Here is an 18,503-nt window from a genome sequence, read left to right on the forward strand (position 1 = left end):
CAGGCACCGTGGCCTGTGGCTGAGCCCAGCCTTGGTCTGGTCCTGCCCTCCTGCCCATGGCCTGGCTTGGTGGGGCTGCAGAGGGGAGGGCAGGCACATACATGCCCCAAGCAGCAGGGACCTGCAGCTGCTGCAGCTCTGCTGAGCACTGTGCTGAAAGGTTGGCTTTCCAAGGGAGCGCAATTCCCAGCCTTGAGGTAACGATGCGAAAGCCGAGGGCAGATGGGGAAGGAGATCTCCCCGGGGCCAGAGATCTCCCCATGTGTGGAGGCCCACCTCAAGAACAGCAGTACAGGATGCCTTGTTAGCAGATAACCAACCTCAAGGGTGGCAGTCCAGGTGTCTTGTTAATTCACCTCAGGGACGACAGTACAGAACATCTTATCAACAGATAAGGAACAAAGCAAAAAAAAGAGGAAAACTGCAACCGCACACATGGCATGTGATTAAGAAGCTTATTAGATAATTTTGATGGATTCTTTATACTATTGGCTTATTTAGTAACTGCACTTCGCATGCTTTTTGCAAATAAGGAATTATATTTGGTTTAGTATGGTATATAAGTTGTATCTGATGCTTGATAAAACATCTTTGGTTCATTATACCGGAGTCCATGCACATCATACGCTGCAGGACTGTGCCCTTTTTCCTGCTTCTTGGCCATCCTTCTTTAGCATCCTTCTTTAGCATAGAAAGCTAGCGGCTTCTCCACTTCACAGCTAGTTTACATGGAGTACAACACATAGGATTGCGCCCACACTTGGAAGGCTTCCCTGTTTCTTCTTGGAGCAGCCTTCCTCTACCTGGGAGCAGTTTATTACAGATTTCTTGCCCAAAAGAAAGTCTGAAAAAGCCAGCTCTCCAGGGTGCCACCTTGAAGTCAACTGTCCCAGACAGTAGCCTCGTGCTTAGAGTACAAAACCGCACGGCTGCAGGCTATTTGGAGCCTTCCATGGGGGCCTTCTGTGCAATGATGTATGGATGTCTTTGATGTGTGAGCATCCACACCACACAGACAGGCAGCCCTCAGAGCCCACCTGCTTTGTGGTGCCTTTTTCCCAATGGACAGAGGCAGTGACGGGGGAGACAATACTTTGAACTGCTTTACAGCCGTTCTTGGATCTCTTAAAGACTCCAAGATTCAGTGACAGCTTCCCCACAGTCTAGCTTTCTCCATAAACCACCCAGGCCCCAGACACTCCTTGCACGCCTTCAGCGTCCTCTTTCAGTGTTCTGCCTGGATCCACAGACCACAGAGAGAACGGCATGGTTTAATTATTTAATTCCTCAGAACGCATCCTCATGCTGCAGTGTGGGCAGCTTCAGCAGGTACCTGCAGCTGCACTCTTCTGGCTCTGCTTCAAACAGATGTGGAAAATGGGGTGCTGTCTTCAGCCACAGATCTTCCACAGGGCCCCGTTCACTGAACCACAACTCCTAAGGAAAAATAAAAAAAAAAAGTGATAGCTGAGAAGAACAGGAGAGCCCCGGAGCTGTAACTGCTGTCTGGAAAACGAAGCACAGCCTCTCGTGGGAGCTTGTTCCTTCCCCCAACCCTCTTGCCATACTGCAAAAGCCCATGAGGGAGGGCAAGGAGAGGGAAAGCAAGTGACGACTGCTGGGCTCCCACAGCTGCCTTAAGGGAGAGGCAAAGATTCAGCTTCACCTCTCCTCAGCGCAGCAGAGATGCCGCAGAGGAGCAGCTGCAGTGCCTGCTGCTTCCTCAGGTGCCCTTCCAGCCCTGCCTGCGTGAGACACAGCGCAGCTGCCACTGCCCTCCTGCTGAGGGGCTCCCCAAGGGCTGTCAGAGCCTGCTCTTGAGGCTCTCTTGGGTGCCGGCCCTACATCCACCTGCTGCAGTGCTCTTGGTGCCACCTTCTCCTAGGGCATGCTGCTCCTCTGCCCAGGAAGCAACTCAGAGACAAGGAACATCAACTTACGGTGCTCATCTCCAGCCATGTCTTCTCCAGAAGGTTGCCATGCACCTTAGAGGCTTGGAGGGCCTGGTTGAGGCATGCAAGGCTCTCTGCTTTGTTCCCCAGCACATGGAAAAGGTAGGCTCTCAGGTGTTGGACTCTGGGGTAGAAGACGGGGCATGCAGAGCAGCGACAGAGAACCTCTTCTGCAAGCTACCGAGAGAACAAGGGAGAGGAACGTCAGGATAAGGCATGGAGCTCCACTGCAGCACCTGTTCCCCAAGGAGAAAAGCAGCCACAAAGCAACCAGGAGTGCACAGCTGGCAAGGCAGGCAAAGTGCACAAAGCTCTGCGGAGCCACAAGCCCTCCTTTAGAGCAGGCATTACAGCAGGAGGCTTTTGCCATGGTCTTCTCTTAAGCCACTCTGTTCTGCCTGTGCCCTGGCTCCATCCCATCACAGCTGCTTCCACCCGGCCTTGTTAGGCCACGGCAGCTTTCCCTGCACCCCCTCACAGCACATGCCCTTCCTCCTGGTCCCTCACCCTTAGAGCCCCTCGGCTGCTCTCACGGGCCCTCGACGAGCTGTGCTCCAGATCATTCTTCAGCACCAGGGTGTAGCACTCCAGCATCCGCGTGCGGGCTTGGGTAGCCAAAAAGGAGCTGTCGGCTCTCTTCAGCAGCCATTTGGCCTTTTCAAAGGGCTGCTGGAAGCTGTCCCACTGCCCAAGCCTCGCAAACCTACAGAGAAACAGGCACACATTGTGTAGAGACGAGCAGGAATTGGGCTCTCTTCTGGGCTCTCTCCCGGCCATCTTGCTCCCAGTGCAAAGCCTCTCCCCACTAGTCCTTTTCATCTCCAGGGACAGCCGCCTTGTTGGACACAGGACGAGTGACATGAAAAACCCACAGCTCCCACCTCCCCCATGAGAATCACTCACTGCTGGGGGCCTCTTGCCACTCTACTCAGAGCAAGTGTGTAACGTACCAAAGAGCCAGGGACGAATACAGCCGCAGCAGGATGCTATTCTGAGACTTGAGGGTGCAGTTGTCTTTATTCTTCTCTATGAATCTCCAGCACTCCTCAAATGACTTGTACTCCCAGCCTGTGTAATACAAACATATCTCAGAGAAGCAGCACTGCCCTCCGCTGCCTTGCTTTTCCTCAGGCCCTCATAGTAGGAGAAAGCTCAAGCACAGCTGGCCCATTTTAGGATTGGGAAGCACTCAGAGGGCAAGCAAAAACTAAGAGGAGCGATGCAAGGCCTGGAGCTCTCCCCCAGCTCCTCAGGGCTATTCAATCTTCACATCAGTGTCCTTTTAAGGAGCAGCTTGCTAGCACCAACCGAGAGCTGCTGCCATTGATCAGCAAATGAGAGTGACTGCAGCGCATGGGCTCCAAGGGACCTCCTGGTCAGGCACACACGAGCACAACTGTGCCCGCTTCCCCAGGAGCCAGAGCAGAGGGAGCCTGAGAAGAATTTTCAGAAGGGAGAACCTCCCGAAACACACCAAGCAAAGATGGGAATTGCAAGCATTTTGAGCTTACTCTGGGATCATCTGTAGACAATGCAGAAAAAGAGAGAGGAAGCGGGAGAGGGAAGGAAAGAGAGACACCCACAGAGCCAAATGGGCAAGCACACTGCTGAAGGAGCCAAAGGATTGCTTGGAGCCCAGTGTTGTATCAGGAGAAAAGCCATTTCTGCAAGCCTCCTGCCTCTCTGCAGACCTCCTCACTGAGCACCTACCAGCATAAAGCAGGAGGTCGAGGCAGCAGGAGAAGAAGCAGGCCTGCCCAGCGATCCTGTGCTCTCCAGCCACCTGCTTCTCTAGCCTGGAGAGCACTTCTGCACACTCTGGGTACCTGCGGAGGAACACAACGAGCCTCCATGGAGCACCTCCTTGGTGTGGCATCCAAGCCAGCACCTCCAAATGCTTCCCATTCCCCTCCCATCTTCCCGCCCTTTCCCTCCTTTGCTCTTTCTGCCAACTCCATTGGCCTTTGCAGTGACACCCTGACAGCGCGCAAGGGCAGGGTGTGCAGCAGCAGGATTACCTCATCTGCAGAAAGAGCGCGGTGAAGAGCGGGTTGAGGACCTTGGAGTCCAGGTCGGGCTTCTCCAGCTCCATGCTCAGGCTCATGGCGCGATAGCCTGGCGAGACAGAAGCAGACTCGCACAGGCTCTCTCTGCAGAGAGCTCTTCTCACAGGGAGTGCGGGCACTACCTACCGACGGTGACAGAGAGGGGCAGATTTCCCAGGCTGAGGTTCAGATGGGACAGGGCCTGGGCCCTTTCCGCAGCACTGAGCACCCCTCCTTCAAAAGGCTCCACGTCAGCGCTGAGCCGCACGGCCGCCCACCCATACTGCAGCCACTCATCCAGGCTGCCCAGCTCCTGGCAGTGCTGCGCGTGCTCCATGTAGGACCGCAGGATCTGAAATGGTCCAAAGAGGTGAGTGTGCAAAACACTAAATCTCCCCAAGGGGATTCTCTGGCCTAGGGGACACAGGCCATGAACCCAATGGGCGCTTTCCCTCTTCTCTTTTACTCACAAGCCTCTCACCCAAGAGTTGGTCTCAGATGACCAACTCTTCTTATGCTCTTCTGATTATGGCCATGTCACGACAAGGGCCACAGGGTGCTTCTAAACACTAGGTTTATATAAATGGTCACAAGGAAATCCCACAGTACAGAAACTGGTCACAATCAGGAAACCAGTCCCATGGGAGGAGCAACCCAAACCAACAACACCCATGCCTCCTAGAGGCTTGCAAAAAAAAAACCTCAACCATGTGGCCATCCCCGTGGCATTTGGCCTCTTCTTGCCAGCAGGGCAAAGGAGCTCTGTCAGAAACACGTCTGCTATTGCTGCAGAGAGACAGCACTCACGTGACTCGCGTGCGCAGACTCCACGTCCGTGCGGAGCTTCATGCGCGCTGCCAGGCGCGAGAGCCTCTGCCCGCTGGACGTGTTCCGCTGGCTGAAGAGCTGCCGCAGGAGGGCAAGGCAGCGGCTCTGCCGGAACAGCCAGGGGAGCCTCTCCCTCCTGCCGCACAAGAGAAGCTGCTGGGCCCAGCTACGAGCTACAGGGGGCTGAGTGAGGGGGCCAGGGGCAGCCGGGGAGCACAGGAGGCTGCTCAGGCAGGCAGGGCTTGTGGGAGGGGGGGCAATAAGCAGCACCGGGGAAAGATGACTGCTCACAAGGACGTGCTGGCACCACGGCGCAGGGAGCAAAAGGGCTGCTGCATGGCAGCCTGGTTACTGGCTACTGCCTTTGCAGCCTCTACCCCGGCTAACAGCTCCCTGCTCTCACCCACACCATCCCGAACACCCAGCACAGGCCACCCCATCATCCATCAGCCTCCAGGGCCTTCTGCACCTTTCCCCATGCTAAGAGCTACGCTCTGCAGTGAAGCTGAGGCAGTTGTGGGTCAAGGGCCTCAGGCCAGCACGGAAATGGCTCGTTCTTGCCTTCCCTTTCCCGTCAGGGTCTTACCCTGCTTCTTGAGGGGTGGAGGAGTCTCTGCTCTTCCTATAAGAGCCATGGGGCGACTTCTCCAGCAGAGACTTGAAGAAGACACCCGCCGAGGTGACTGGGAATTTCCTCTTCAGCAGGCTCAGTGCCTTTCTGATGGTCTTCTCTGCCAAGTCCATGCACCCCATATTGTAGCAGACCTGCATGGGAGAAGGGCTGTAAGGACAGTCCCAAGGGGCTCCCACTGAGGACACACCAACTTTCAAGGCTGTGGCTGATTCAGGGCCAAGGGCCTTGACTGCCTTTGGCTGGAGGGCGAAGGGCTCACAGAAGACACTGTGCAGAGCAGCCGCCTGTGCCTCCAAATGCCAGGAATGTCACCACAACCGCCCCAGGGCCCCCAGGAGGCTGTGCAAGTCCTCCCGCCAGCAGAGCCCTCAGGTCCTCCCTGTCACTTTACCTCCCCTTTCAGGCTGAGGAAGGCGGCTTCTTCAAAGCTGGCCAGCCCCTTGCCTTCCTTACTCAAGGAGCTCCTCAGGGCCTCGGCTTTCTTCAGGCTGGTGAAGGCCTTTGGACAAGCACACGGAGAGCAGGTGAGCGTCGGTGCAGATCCTGCATGAAGCCCCACCACTGCCACCTGCTTGCCTCCCGCATCTCTCTGAGGACGGGTCACCTCTGCCCCAGCAATGCCCACCCTCACACACAGCACAGCACTCCTTGCAGGTGCACCTCGTGCCAAGGTCGTGCTCCTCTTCCCACAGGAGAGGCAAGCAGGAGGAAGAGCCTGGGTCTGAGCACAGTCATTCATGCCCAGGTGCCACAGAGGCCTGTCCTTTCTCAAGGGGCAAATGGGCTTTCCCAGGGCAAGGCAACTGGGAGGACTCCATGTGCATGGGGCTCTGGCAAGCAGGCCGGCTCACCAGGTAGTTGTTGGAGACGTGCAAGTAGGCAGCAGCACTCTCCAGCAGGTAATAAATTGCCCTGGCATCGTTGCCCATTTCCAGGTGGTGGTGAGCCAAGGGCACGAGCACCAAGTCCACAGTGGCCTTGCATTCACAGGAGCAGGTGGCACCAGGCATCTCTTTGGTCTTGTTGGGCACCGTCGGCTCTGTCCTGGCCACAAACTGTTCCGTGGTTCTGTTTGGAGACAAGGTCACAGAGAAAGAGGAGACACGCTAGCATCACCTGCCCTGCTCTGCCTGCCTCGAGGAAGAGCACGTCCTAGCGCACCTGACACTCGCATTCTAGCACTGCAATGCCCAGCTTGCAGCAGGGCTCTCTTACAGCCAGAAAACCCTAGGATGCCAGGGCTGCTGCACCACAATGGGACGGTCCTCACTGTGATCCCCCCGGCTTCCTCAAGCCATCACATCCCAGCTCCCACCCAGCAGGCCGGCCTTTTCCTCGGCTGCGGTCACAGCCAGTAGGCAAAGCTGGGAACTCCAATGCCCCGCTGGAGACCCTGAGGCCACTGACTTCCACTAATAATCAAATGCTGCTCTCCTCACCGTAAGGTCTCATCCCAGAAGCTCATTTTATTCTGCTGGGATCCTGCAGGATCTGCAAACAAAGCATGAGTTAAATATTCCCTCAGTTCTCAAGGGGCACAAGTTGCATCTTGCATAATCTGTCAGCAAGAAAGGAGAGCCACGGCATGGACGGCACCTCTTTTCCTGGCCACTTTTCCCCAAGATCTCCCTTCTTTGCAGGTGTGTTATGTTTTGGGCAAGGGTAGCACGCCCACCAGGAAATGCACCTTGACCTGCTGGGCTGCAGCATGCACCCCAAGGCTCTTGTCACTGCCGGGAGAGGGGCTGCTCTCTGGTGATTCGAGGGAAAGGCACGAGGGTGCCCAAGGGGACAGATGCTCTCTGCTCTGTGCACAGCATGCCTTGAGCTGTGCAGCTGTGCTCAGGGGAGGACTCAGCTAGTCTTGGGAAAGCAACTGCACTGCACTGAAAGCACCCGTGGGTTTTCGGGGAACTGCTTCTGCAGACACGGCTGGAGACAGAGGAGCACCCCCAGGAATAGTGCAAGCACCGTGGGAAGGCCCAGGCTGCAGAGCACGGCAGGCAGCATACCCGTAGTGGCAGGGAGCTCATCCCCCACGGTCTCCACGTTTGTCCAGCTGGCAGGACAGCCTTTGCCAGCATCGTTGTCCCAGCTCTCTCCCTCCTGGGTGCTGCTGACGGCCAAGCGGTGGAAGGCCACAAAGTCCCCTCCGCCGCAGCACTGGCACTTGTGCGCCTGCTCCTCCAGGAAGGCTGCGCACTTGCGGTGCATGGCCGCCCTCTGCGCCTTGGGCCACAGCTCGTAGGCGGCCTCCCGCAGCAGCGGCGCGCGGAAGGCCAGGACGTCGGCCTGCAGCTCCTCGCTCTGCTGCTCCTCTGAAAGGCAACGGGGTGCTGCAACAGCCAGAGCTGGGGCCACGGCTCAGGGCCGTCACAGCCAGCGCATGAAGGACGGGGAGCCCTCGGCGGGGATCCTTGGCAGGAAAGCAGCGCTCCTGCACTCAGTGTCCGCCGCACTCGAGCAAAAGGGTCCCCTTGCCTCGCTGAGACTAGCATGGCCCATGCAACAGGCTGCTGCTCTGCTCTGCGTCCCAACAGACAGCAGTCAGCTGCACTGCAACCATCAGCACAAGGAAGCCTCAGACAGCTCCTGCTTTGCAATCTCTGAAGAGCAGTCCCTCCCTGCTATGCTCCCCATCCCAACCCAACCCCAACAGTGAGGCTGCCCTGGCCATTACACACGGCCAGAGGGGCAGTGTGCCGTGCCCTGCGGAGCCCCAGCAGGAGCAGTGCCAGGAGCAGCAGAAGCCCATGGTGCTCCTGGCTCCTCTTATCACCACTTACCTTTCTGTTCCTCCTGAGTTGTGGCAGACCACTTGAGGGAAACACTGCTGTCTTCTGCCACCGTTTTGGCATTCTGCCACCTCAAGATGTTGCTTTTCACCAACATGGCCAGGATCTGATTCATCTTGGCCCTGGTCCACTTGGGAAGGATGTGGAACAGCAGCTCCGTGGTGAACATCGGCCCAATGACAGCTGCACACTTCAGAACCATCCGTTCTGAGAAATTCATGCTGTCCAGCTCAGTCAGCGCAATCCCTGACAAAAACAGGACACACATCTGTCTCCTGCCCTCTCCCAAGGCTGAGCCCAGCGAGGCTGCATTCTCTTCAATGCAGGAAGCACTGGCATTTAGCCTTGCTTCCTTGGGACCAAACCCACCGGGCAAGGGCAATGCAAGGCACACATCTTGAACACGGCGCAGCTCCCCTGCAATCACAGGGAGCAGGGACCGGGGAAAGGAGAAACCCCCGAGCGAATGCTGCAGGTACAGCAGGGCTCAGCCCCTCACCTTTCAGGGTGGGTGGAAGCACGGTGTGCTGCAGGTTCACATCAGCTTTGATGGTGCACACCCTGCAGTCCTGGCGCATGCTGGACCTTCTGGATAGGCCGACACGAGGAGCCTCCATCACAGAAGCTGAGCGGAGCAAGAGAGCAGGATAAAGCGGTTATCACGAGCGAGACCCTTCGTCCCGCAGCTTGAGCTTGCAAGGATTACGGATCTTCCCTCCCTCCATCCTCCTCTCTTTCGCATTTACCCCCAGCAGGGCTTAGAGCAGCCGAGGCCTGGCAGCAGCAGGATGAATCCTGCCATGTTTGGCTGCAGGGCTGCAGACAAGGGAAACTGCAGCCACGGGACTCGCAGCACTGCTCCAGGTATGAACCACCTCAGCTCATGCTTGTTCCTGACCACAGCAGGGCTTAGCTTAGTGCCAGGGAGCACCTCTTCTCGCCATTTGACATTTTCTGCCACATTGGCATTGCTGTTGACCCTCGCAAAGCCACCCCAGTCCCCAGCATGTGCTTGGCCTATTGCAGCAGCAAGGCACACAGGAACCCACACCTGATGGAGACCAGGCTCTGGACTCCTGCCCCATCTGGCCGTGCCAAACTCACAGGGGAACACGACAAGAAGGGGCGGTGGAAGATGGACCACACCAACTAGGCAAGTCAGACACAAAGGTGCTTACTGAAGAGGGTCTCCCACTTGGCCTCCGTTCCATCATCCTTCCGTAGGGGACGGAGCAAGAGCATGTTGTGCTCGTGGAGGTAGCGCAGCAGTTCCTCACAGTAGTAGGGCATCCCACTGCTTCTCTGCATCAGGAACCTGGAAAGGAGCAGATGCAGCTGGGAGTGACACAGGCAAAGGAAGGCAGGACCCTCCTCAGAGCAGCCTCTTCACCAGCCGCGACTTCCCCTGTCTTTGGCACATGAGCTGTCCTGAAGACACAGCGCTTGCTGAAAGCCACAGAAAAAACAGAGCTCAGCGGCCCTGCCTGCCACTTACGTCTCTAGGTCATGGGGCACACTGACCACTCCGAGGTACTGGCAGGCTTTCTGCACGACTGCTGCAGGGTTCAGCTCCTCCAGATGAATACAGGTTGTTTGCTGCAACTTCATGATGTCTGCTGCAGCTTTGCAGAGCCTCTGTCCTCTGCAGGGATCAGGAGCAAAGCCCATGACCATAAAACTTGGGACGTCTCTGAGCACGTGTGACATAACAGCCCAGGAGGAAGAGTCGATGTGGTGCGCGTTGTCAATGAGAAAGAGGATGTTGTCTTCAAAAGTCTGAAACAAACAGGTTATTCAAGCTGGATTCTGAGCAATTCTCATGCATCTTCACTGGGAGGGACTTTGGCCAGCCCCTCTCCAGACAGAGAACGCTCTGCAGCCTCTTTCCTCTCCCTAGCTACTTAGCAGTTCAGTATCTCCCCAACTCTTTCTTTCTCTGAGACTTGAAGGTCTCTCGGACAAAGGGGTGCAGAAAGACTCCATTCCTCCTCCTGACTACGAGTCCTCTGTCTTGACAGGAGGAAAGTTACCCGGGGGTTGGCACGGAACGTTTAGCCTCTGATGAGCAATGACTCCAGTACATCATCCTCCTGCCACCTCCCAGCACTCTGCTGCAGAACCCTCAAACTGTTGGCTTGCTTTCCTTCTCTGGTCTGTGAGGGAGAGAATTGCTCACCTTCTGCAGCACTTTCTTAAAAGCCAGCTCCTCTTCCAGTGCCCTTTGAGCTCCACTCATCCGTGAAATCTTCTCTGAGACAGGAAACTGCCCAAAAAGCACAGGCACAGAGAAACAGCCTTTCAGGGCATTTCAGCAAGACAACCCAGCACACAAGCCCAACCAAGCAAAACTCCGCTGCCCTCAGCATCTTAGCTTTCCTCCACACAATGGGGAGGAGACAGTGGGGACGCCAGCTTGAGCCTAGAGAAGAGCTCCTGCTGAGGCTCTCTGGCAGAGGGCTTCTAGCCAGTGTGTTGGAGGTGAGGGAGGAAGGCAGAGGGTGGCAAGAGGAGAAGAGCTTGTTTCCTCACAGTGGGTATTCTGGGAGGGGGCAGAGTGCTCAGGCAGTGGCGAGCTCAGCACCAGCTCATCAGCCCCTTCTCAAAGCCTCTCTGCAATGGCCTTGCCAGGCCGCTGAACTGTCGGCAGCAGCCTGGTGCTTGAACTCACTCCAAACAGGGAGCTGCACGCTGGGACCACACACAAGTCTGTGCTATCCCCAGCTCTTTCCACCAGAAGCTAAGGCCACTGCCCAGGAGAGCAGCCAAATGACCACTGCCACAGGACGTCTCACAAGCAGACCTTGGCCCCGGCCAGAGAGGGCTCTCGCTCTCACCTTCACCAGGAAACGGGCATTGAGGAGGCCGTAGCTGCTCTCTTCCAGGACTCCTTGGAGTTTCTCCTGCAGCACGAGTTGCCTGGCGCTGCAGGATTTGCAGGCCTGCAGACCCATTGCCATGGCTATCATCACTCGCACAACAGAGTAGTCCTGCTTCAGGCTGAGCTCCGTCAGCTCCACAGCCACTACCCTGCCATGCAAAAGCAAAAGGCACCAAGCTTCAGAGAGGGCCCCAAAGAGCCCCAGACCTCCAAAGCACCGCTCTTAGGGAGAGGCACAATCTGGGGCTGAGAGCAAGGGTACTCTGGACATAACAGCCCCAGGCCAGCCCCTCAATGCCAGCAGCATTTGTCAGGCAGGCCACTTGGGCTTATTCCCTTCAGTCTGCAGCTGCAGGAAATGCCATGGGCTCAGGCTCTACTTTGCTTTGTGCCTGGCCCAAAGCTCAACAGCAGGGGCTGCAGAAGACCCTTCTAGCTCCCTCAAGAGCTAGGAGGGGAGCACGCGGCTGCTCTGCTCCCAGGTGCATGGAGACGTTGCCTTACGAGGGCTGCTACAGCCCAAGGGCCAGGCACACTGGCAGGGGACCTTGAAGATCCTGTGAGTATCAGTAGGAGGGCAGGGGAGGCAATGCACCCACACTGCTCAACTGCACTCACCTGTGCCCAGCAGCCCGGCCTAAATTGGCAAGCTCGGCGAGTAAATGGCTCTTTCCAGAGCCTTTCATGCCCTCAAGTGCCAGGATGTGGCTTTCCTTCCTAGCCACGTAGCCTTGCACATAGCTTTGAAAGAGGGCAATCTCCTTCTCCCGGCCTGCAAAGGCAAGCAAGAGAGCAGGCAGTTGCAGCAAGCTCAAAAGCAAAGAACCATTGGCACCCTTCCCTCTTGCCATCATGGCACCTGCCCTCCCTCCCTGCCTCCCCATTTCCCTCCGTGGGACTAGCTGGTCTCAAGGGCAGGAGATGGGCGTTCAGGAGACCCAGGTGTTCTCCACCTACCGAGCAAGGGGGAATTCTTGGGCCTCTCCTTTTTGAGCTCCATGCCAAATATGCTAGCAGGAGAAAGAGAAAAAATAAAGTCAATTCAGTAGGCAGAAGCTGGAGGGTGTAGTGTCACGCATGGAGCTGTGGGTGTGCTCTTGGGTGCCCACTCTTCTTTGCAGTGACCTCATGTGCTGCCCACACTCCATCCATTGTTCCTGCCAACTGCTTCCCTGGACTTTGCTCACAAGGAACAACTTGGAGAAGCAGGGCCTTACAGCAGATGCTGAGAAGGTGAAGATGAGCAAGAAAAAAAACTATCTGTTCAAGCCAGGATAACATTCAAATGCAGCAAGCACAACAAGCAGAAAGCCCCTGCTACCTGGAGAGGGGCTGCAAGGCCCCCTGTGCCTACAGACACCCAGCAGCCTTCTCTCTCCCTACGGCATCACTCCTAGTCTCCTAAGAGCAGGAGTCCCATGGCTAGGCAGGCCAAAAGCAGAGCCATGCCCCGGCTTTCCATGTTCTCAGACCCAGGGACGGAGGCCCAGGCAGGGCCCAGCTTGCTCTCTTTCTGCCCAGCTGTTCTGTGCTGACCAAGAGTTGACCCGCGGCTCCACGTGCTCCCAAGCAGCCTGCTCAACAAGGACACTCACAGCTCTTCCGAGATGCCCAGGTATTGATGGATGGTGCCAGGATCAACAACCCCCTTCATCTTCACCTCGGGCAGCTCCTTGAAGCAGCTATGGGGCAGCTGAGAGGCAGCGTAGGTCGCTGTGTCGCATGACACTACCCCAGGATAGCACTCCATCAGCCGGGCTGCCAAGTTCACCTTCTGGCCGATGACTGCCACAGAGAGAGAGCGCACATCGACATGCTTAGGAGACCAACCCACTGCAGCCTCCAGGGCCAACGGCTGCCTGGCCTGCAGCACAGGCAAGCCCCCGACCCCTGGGAGCACAGCCCAAAGGGCAGCAAGGCCCCATTCCCCCCACCACAGTGCCCCCGCTCTGCTCTGCCATCCCCGCTAGACCACAGGCCCAGCCCTAGGCCCGGCCCAGCAGACACGGGCCACGGGCTGCTCCCTGCCGCTCCGCCGCTTCCTTTGGCGCGCGGCTCTGCCTGCACAGAGCCCCCAGGCGCTCCTCGGGTGACCCAGTCCTACCTGTGTACTCGTGCCTCACGCGGTGGCCGACGACTCCACAGAACACCGTCCCGGTCGTGACCCCAACGGACACCGCCCTGGCACACACAGAGAGGGACAGGGATTCAGCAGGGTCCGGGCACAGCCCTGCCTGCCCACCTCCCTTCACACCTGTCCACCTCCCTTCACGCCTGCCCACTCACTCAATCTTCGTGAACCTCGAGACGCACGCCTTGGAGATTCGGAGAGCACTTTCCAAGGCGTGGATGCTCTCGCTGGGCACCTTGTCTCCAGGGAGTCCAAACACACACAGCAGCGTGCAGCCCTGCCAAGGATGGAGGCAGCGCACCTTGAGACAAGGGCGACAGCAATCGGCTCTTTCCAAGCGATTCCAGGCTCCGTGGAGCCCAGTAGAGCTTCAGGGCAGCGTCAAGTGCGAGGCTGCTGATCCCAGCACCAAGGCAGAGCTGCTTTGCTTTTGCCCACTGCTCAAGACACAGAGCCACTTCCCTTTGCTTTGCTGCCCACACTTTTGTGGGGTGCACAGCTGCCCCACACTCACTTTGTCAAACAGGCAGATTTTGTTGATCTGGCCCTTGTAAGGACAGATGATACGCGATATAATGACGCTGCTGTCCTGGATCCCCTTGCACATGTGCTGTAAGCTGACGTCCCTTGCAAAGTGCAGCTTGACAAAGAGGCAGCTGACTGGACGCAGCTCAGATAAGCAGTCCAGCGTCTGTCCGTCATTGATCTGGAGGACAAGAGCAGGAGAGTTTCAGCAGCCACCTCTGCCTGAGCCCCTGCTGCCTGCAGCAGTGCCTAGAGGAGAGCACACAGCTGGGCAGGAGCAGGTGCTATCAGAGCAAGGAATAAATCCTCCCCTCTGGGCAAAGCCAGCATCAGCACAAGCAACACAATCCTGCAATGAATCACTAAGTAGAGAAATGACTGCCAGGAACACACCACCTTGCTACAGGTATGGAAACAACAGGCCACCCTCAGTGATGCTCTTAGGACTCCAGGGGAAGCTCCCTGTTACCCTACAGGCATGTCCAGAGCCGTAGCACTGGAAAACGCAGAGGGAAATCCACCTCCCACCACCTACCTCTCTCAGCAGGAGCATTGGGCGGGCAGGCTTCTGGCACGGGCCACTCAGTGCCCAGTAGCACCAGGGTCTCCCTAAGCCAGCCTTTTCTTTGCCTGCTTTCTCGAGAACTCCCTCTGTGCAGTGCACAAGCCCTCCTCCCCTCCCAAAATGCATCTCCCAGCAGCTCAGGCTTACCTTCCGCACAACAGTTGCTGGGATGTACTTGTGCAGCTGCTTCCCCAGAATGTTATAAGGGGGCAGGGTTACAGCAGGCCTCAGGATGCCTAAGGGAGGAAGAGCCACATGGTCACTGGTGCCATGGTGCCATGAGCCTGCCTAGGAGGGTGCTGGGAAGCAGGGGCTGGCACGGGAACGCAGGGAAAACAATTCTTCTCCACTGGCATCTCTGTTCCTCTTGCAGGTGCTCAGCCAGAGCAGCCCCCTTCTAGGAGGAGGGAGCAGCCAGCCCCTGGATGAAGCTCACAGGCATGAGCATTAAGCGCAAGCGAGAGAGGGCACAGGGCATTCCTCGCTGGCCCCTGAAGAAGCCCATCCCTATCTTTCTGGGTGGCCCCAGAAGAGCACGGAGTTGACCCTTACCTGTTTGTTGAGGCACAGAGCAGTTCAGCCGGCCTCGCTTCACGTGATGCAAGATGTCTTCATATTCACTCTCAGACATCTGGTCCATGCCTGTAACCTAAAGGCACAGAGAACAAGAAGGGGTCAAGAACATCTCCATGACCCACAGTGGACGAAGGCCAAAGCCTTCCAGGTGCCCCGACCCCCTCCTCAGACCCAGTAAGCAGAGTCCCGTGTTATCCCTGAGACAGAAGGGCAATAGCTACAGCTCCCCATCTACATCAACACCTGCAACTCCATCCACCTTCACCTCCTCAGCCTTCTCACACCTTCCAAACTCAGGCCCATGTCTAGGGCCTCCAAATGGCTCTAGAGGCCATCCCACCCACCTTCACTGTACAACCATCAAGTCTCCTTGTCCTGATCCTGCTCTGGTCACAGAGCTCCCAGCAGTGGGCTGACAGGATAACGTCGCTCGCATTGGCAGCATGTTGGGCCTGCCAAACGTCATCCACAGCCTGGCCAAGGATCAGGAAGCGCCTCTCCTTTTCATCTCCTACAGTCACATAGGACATGTGCCCTGCGGAGATCCCTGTTGGGGAGAGACAGGCAGAGCTGAGGCACACTGCCTTTGCACCTCCCCAGCCCCCCACAGTTGGACTCTTCCCAGGCTCCATTGGAAACTCCACCATGGGCTCAGCACACTGGCACTTGTGCTCACTCTCTGCATGGTTTGCATGCAGGCAGCTCCTAAACGGCTGCCTGAGAACACACAGGGGCCTCCCACAGCAAAGACCTGCAGCCGCCCGAGCAGGGAGGGATCAGCACCTCTCCCCGACGCTGCAAAGTGCCCTGCGGCTCTGCACAGCCCCACGCACGCCTCTGCGCCTACTGCAGCCAGCCCAGCACTCCCCATACCTATCTTGAGGCGCAGCTTCAGGCCCACATCCGTCTTCCGCACCCTGTACATCTGCTGGATCCGCTGGCTACAGTGCAGCACCAAGCTGATGGTGTTGCTCAGCTGGGCTTCATTTACTCGCCACAGCACTAGCACAGCATCCCCTAGGGAAAGCAAGGGCACAGGGAAGGCTCCCATCAGACACAGTCCTCCCGCAGCTGCCGCGACAGCAGAAGCCAGCAGGCACGCGGAGGAAACAGTGTTTGGGTGAAGACCTGCTCCCAAACTGCAGCACCCTGTGCACGGGGACACCCTCCCCGCGTCCTGGCCAGCTGCAGCAGCAGCCACATGGGCAGAGGAAGAGGGTGCCCCGGGCGGCTGGATGAACATGGGCCTCCCTCCTAGCCGGTGCCATGCAGCACAGACACAAGGGCTCTCCCCACCCCTCCTCTCCCATGGGCTGCCCCGACGCCCAGGCTCCCAGGGTGCCCTGACAGCCGCTGCCGTCATTGCTGTCCCACTGCAGCTCCAGCCTGGGTCCCCATGTAGAGCTCCCCCGAGCACCACGAAGCCAAGAGAGCCACCCCTGCGGGCCCTGCCACCCCGCGCCTCCGGCCTCCTTTCCCCCAGCGCTCCTCTGCAGCTGCAGCACACCGCGCTGAGTCTCTTTTACCAGCAAACTTCAGGATGTCCCCTCCAAAAGCCAACATCTCTGCACACAAAAGAAAGCAGGAGAAGCATTGCCCAGCTGTCCTCACTGGCCCTCAGGGCCACAGAAAGGCCCAGCCCGCTCAAGGAGGCAGCAGCAGCTGCCCAGCACCATCATCTCCTCATGGCCCAATCCCACACACGCCTGCAGAGCAGCACTTACCTTCCAAGATGTCACCCATATAGAGGTTGAGGGTCTGCGTCACCTCCTCCGCACCCCGGTCGAGGCTGGTGCTCTGACTGAACTTCTCTGTCAGAGCAGTGAAGCCTGAAACAAGGACACAGCGGCACAGAGAAATCAGCAAGTGTCTCCATGGACCAAGGACACGGCACTTCCCACATCACTTGCACCCACTCAAGAGAGAGACACAAGCCAGGAGAACAGGCAGGGGCCCCTGGCAGCGGGCACAGCCGCCTCATTCCACCCGCACTCATGAGCGCATGGCTTGCCCCTTCTCACCCCTAGACATTATAAGCAAGCGCCAGCCCTTGGCTGGGGCTCTCTAGCATGTCCCACCAGCCACCTCACCTCATGCCTATGGCCATGCAATATCCAAGTGGTACTTCTCCCAAAGGGAAGACCTCAGCAGCAAAGAGATCACCTTTGAGCCATTCACTACGATGCTCCAAAAGGCCCACTAAATCCCAGTGGCACGGGCCGCTGACTTCTCCTCAATGCCTACCCATCGTAACACTTGCACCCACCTGAGACATCCGCAAAGAGCAGGACTCCATGGAAGCCCTGAGCAAGGCGGATCTCATGCTTCAAGTCCTCAGCCAACACCAAGTCGGGGACGAAAGCAACTACTTCCCCCAGCAGCGAGCAGCGCTTTGAGCGTTGCTTCCAAGCACAAGCCATCGTCAGCGCCCTGTGGTACCTGCGGTACCTCAGAAGAAGACGACCGTGCCCAGCAGGAAGGACAACCAGACAGCGCTGTGCAGACTCGCGCACTGAGCCCGGGCCCTTGTGAGGCACGGCCAGCCCTCTGCCACCAACGCAGGGTCACAAGCGGCTCACAGTGACATCGGCCACGTGTCAGCAGTTACCCATAAGCTGACACCACGCTACAGGTCTGGCTAACAGAGATCACCTGTGCAAGGCATTGCTTCACCAGCCCGTGTTGCAGAGCTGCCCAACTTCCTCCTTACTCCAGCGCAATGCTGGCGTCTCCCGTATGGAGCTGGAGGGAGGCTCACGTGCTCACTGATGTCTGCCTGTGCCTGAAGCAGCTGCTTCCTGCATTCCCCAAGCACAAACACTGGCCTAGTCAGCATCCTAAGAGCGGGCACTCCAGGCGTCCCCTTGAGAAGGGAGCACAGGGCATCGCATACGCTCAGCTCCGCACTGGCCACAGGGCCAAGAGCACAAGGAGCAAGGCTCCTTCCCAGAATCCCAGAATCATGGAATGGTTGAGGTCAGAAAGGACCACTACAGATCACCTAGTCCAACACCCCTTGCTCTAGCAGGGACACCACAGAGCACGTGGCGCAGGGTTGCATCCACACAGTTTTTGAATATCTCCAGAGAAGGAGAATCCACAACCTGCCTGGGCAGCGTGTTCCAGAGCTTTGTCACCCTCACGGTAGTAGAAGTTCTTCCTCACATAGAGATGAAACTTCCTGTGTTTCAGTTTGTACCCATTACCCCTTGTTCTGGCACTGGTCGTCACCAAAAACAGTTTGGCCCCATCCTCTCTACATCTTCCTTTCAGATGCCTGTACATGTTGAGAAGGTCTCAGTCTTCTCCTAAACAGGCTAAACAGGCCAAGCTCGCTTAGTCTTTCCTTGTAAGATAGACGCTCGAGTCCCTTGATCCTTTTGGTTGCTCTAATGCAGGCCTCAATCCCATTGGCATTCTTGGCCACAAGGGCACACTGCTAGCTCATGGTGAATTTGTTGCCCACCAAAACTCCCAATCCCTATCCCCAGAGCTGCTTTCCAGCAGGTCAGCCCCTAACCTGCACTGCTGCCTGGGGTTAATCCTCCCTAGGTGCAGGAGCTGCACTTGTCCT

General features: G+C 57.3%; 1 protein-coding gene and 1 pseudogene across 1 annotated transcript; both read right to left on the bottom strand.

Moving 5' to 3' along the window:
* Positions 1-1,287: 1,287 nt before the first annotated feature.
* On the bottom strand, positions 1,288-11,827 carry LOC148596102 (adenylate cyclase type 10-like). Its single transcript, XM_088530838.1, has 20 exons — positions 11,751-11,827; positions 11,089-11,281; positions 10,431-10,517; positions 9,750-10,030; positions 9,433-9,569; positions 8,754-8,879; positions 8,246-8,500; positions 7,472-7,810; positions 6,899-6,950; positions 6,311-6,527; positions 5,851-5,958; positions 5,412-5,590; positions 4,805-4,961; positions 4,145-4,349; positions 3,971-4,067; positions 3,663-3,778; positions 2,903-3,020; positions 2,460-2,655; positions 1,941-2,129; positions 1,288-1,437 (listed from the first exon to the last, which is right to left on the bottom strand). Exons 1-20 carry the CDS (start codon positions 11,816-11,818, stop codon positions 1,288-1,290), a joined length of 3,270 nt encoding a protein of 1,089 aa, XP_088386964.1. The 5' UTR covers positions 11,819-11,827.
* Positions 11,828-12,723: 896 nt separating this feature from the next.
* On the bottom strand, positions 12,724-18,132 carry LOC148596103 (adenylate cyclase type 10-like; annotated as a pseudogene).
* Between the last annotated feature and the right edge of the window lie 371 nt (positions 18,133-18,503).

The sequence above is a fragment of the Tinamus guttatus genome, unplaced genomic scaffold (genome assembly GCF_059628265.1).
Source record: "Tinamus guttatus ecotype Peru unplaced genomic scaffold, ASM5962826v1 Tinamus_guttatus_pri_ptg000031l, whole genome shotgun sequence".
Taxonomy (NCBI): domain Eukaryota; kingdom Metazoa; phylum Chordata; class Aves; order Tinamiformes; family Tinamidae; genus Tinamus; species Tinamus guttatus.

Excerpts from the sequence above, each read along its gene's own strand:
- LOC148596102 (XM_088530838.1), bottom strand. The coding sequence starts at position 11,818 with ATGAAAGGCTCTGGAAAGAGCCATTTACTCGCCGAGCTTGCCAATTTA. Across the intron at positions 7,811-8,245 it reads AACTCAGGAGGAACAGAAAG|CTCTGGCTGTTGCAGCACCC; the intron begins GTAAGTGGTGAT and ends CCGTGGCCCCAG. Across the intron at positions 1,438-1,940 it reads CATGGCTGGAGATGAGCACC|GAGTTGTGGTTCAGTGAACG; the intron begins GTAAGTTGATGT and ends ATTTTTCCTTAG.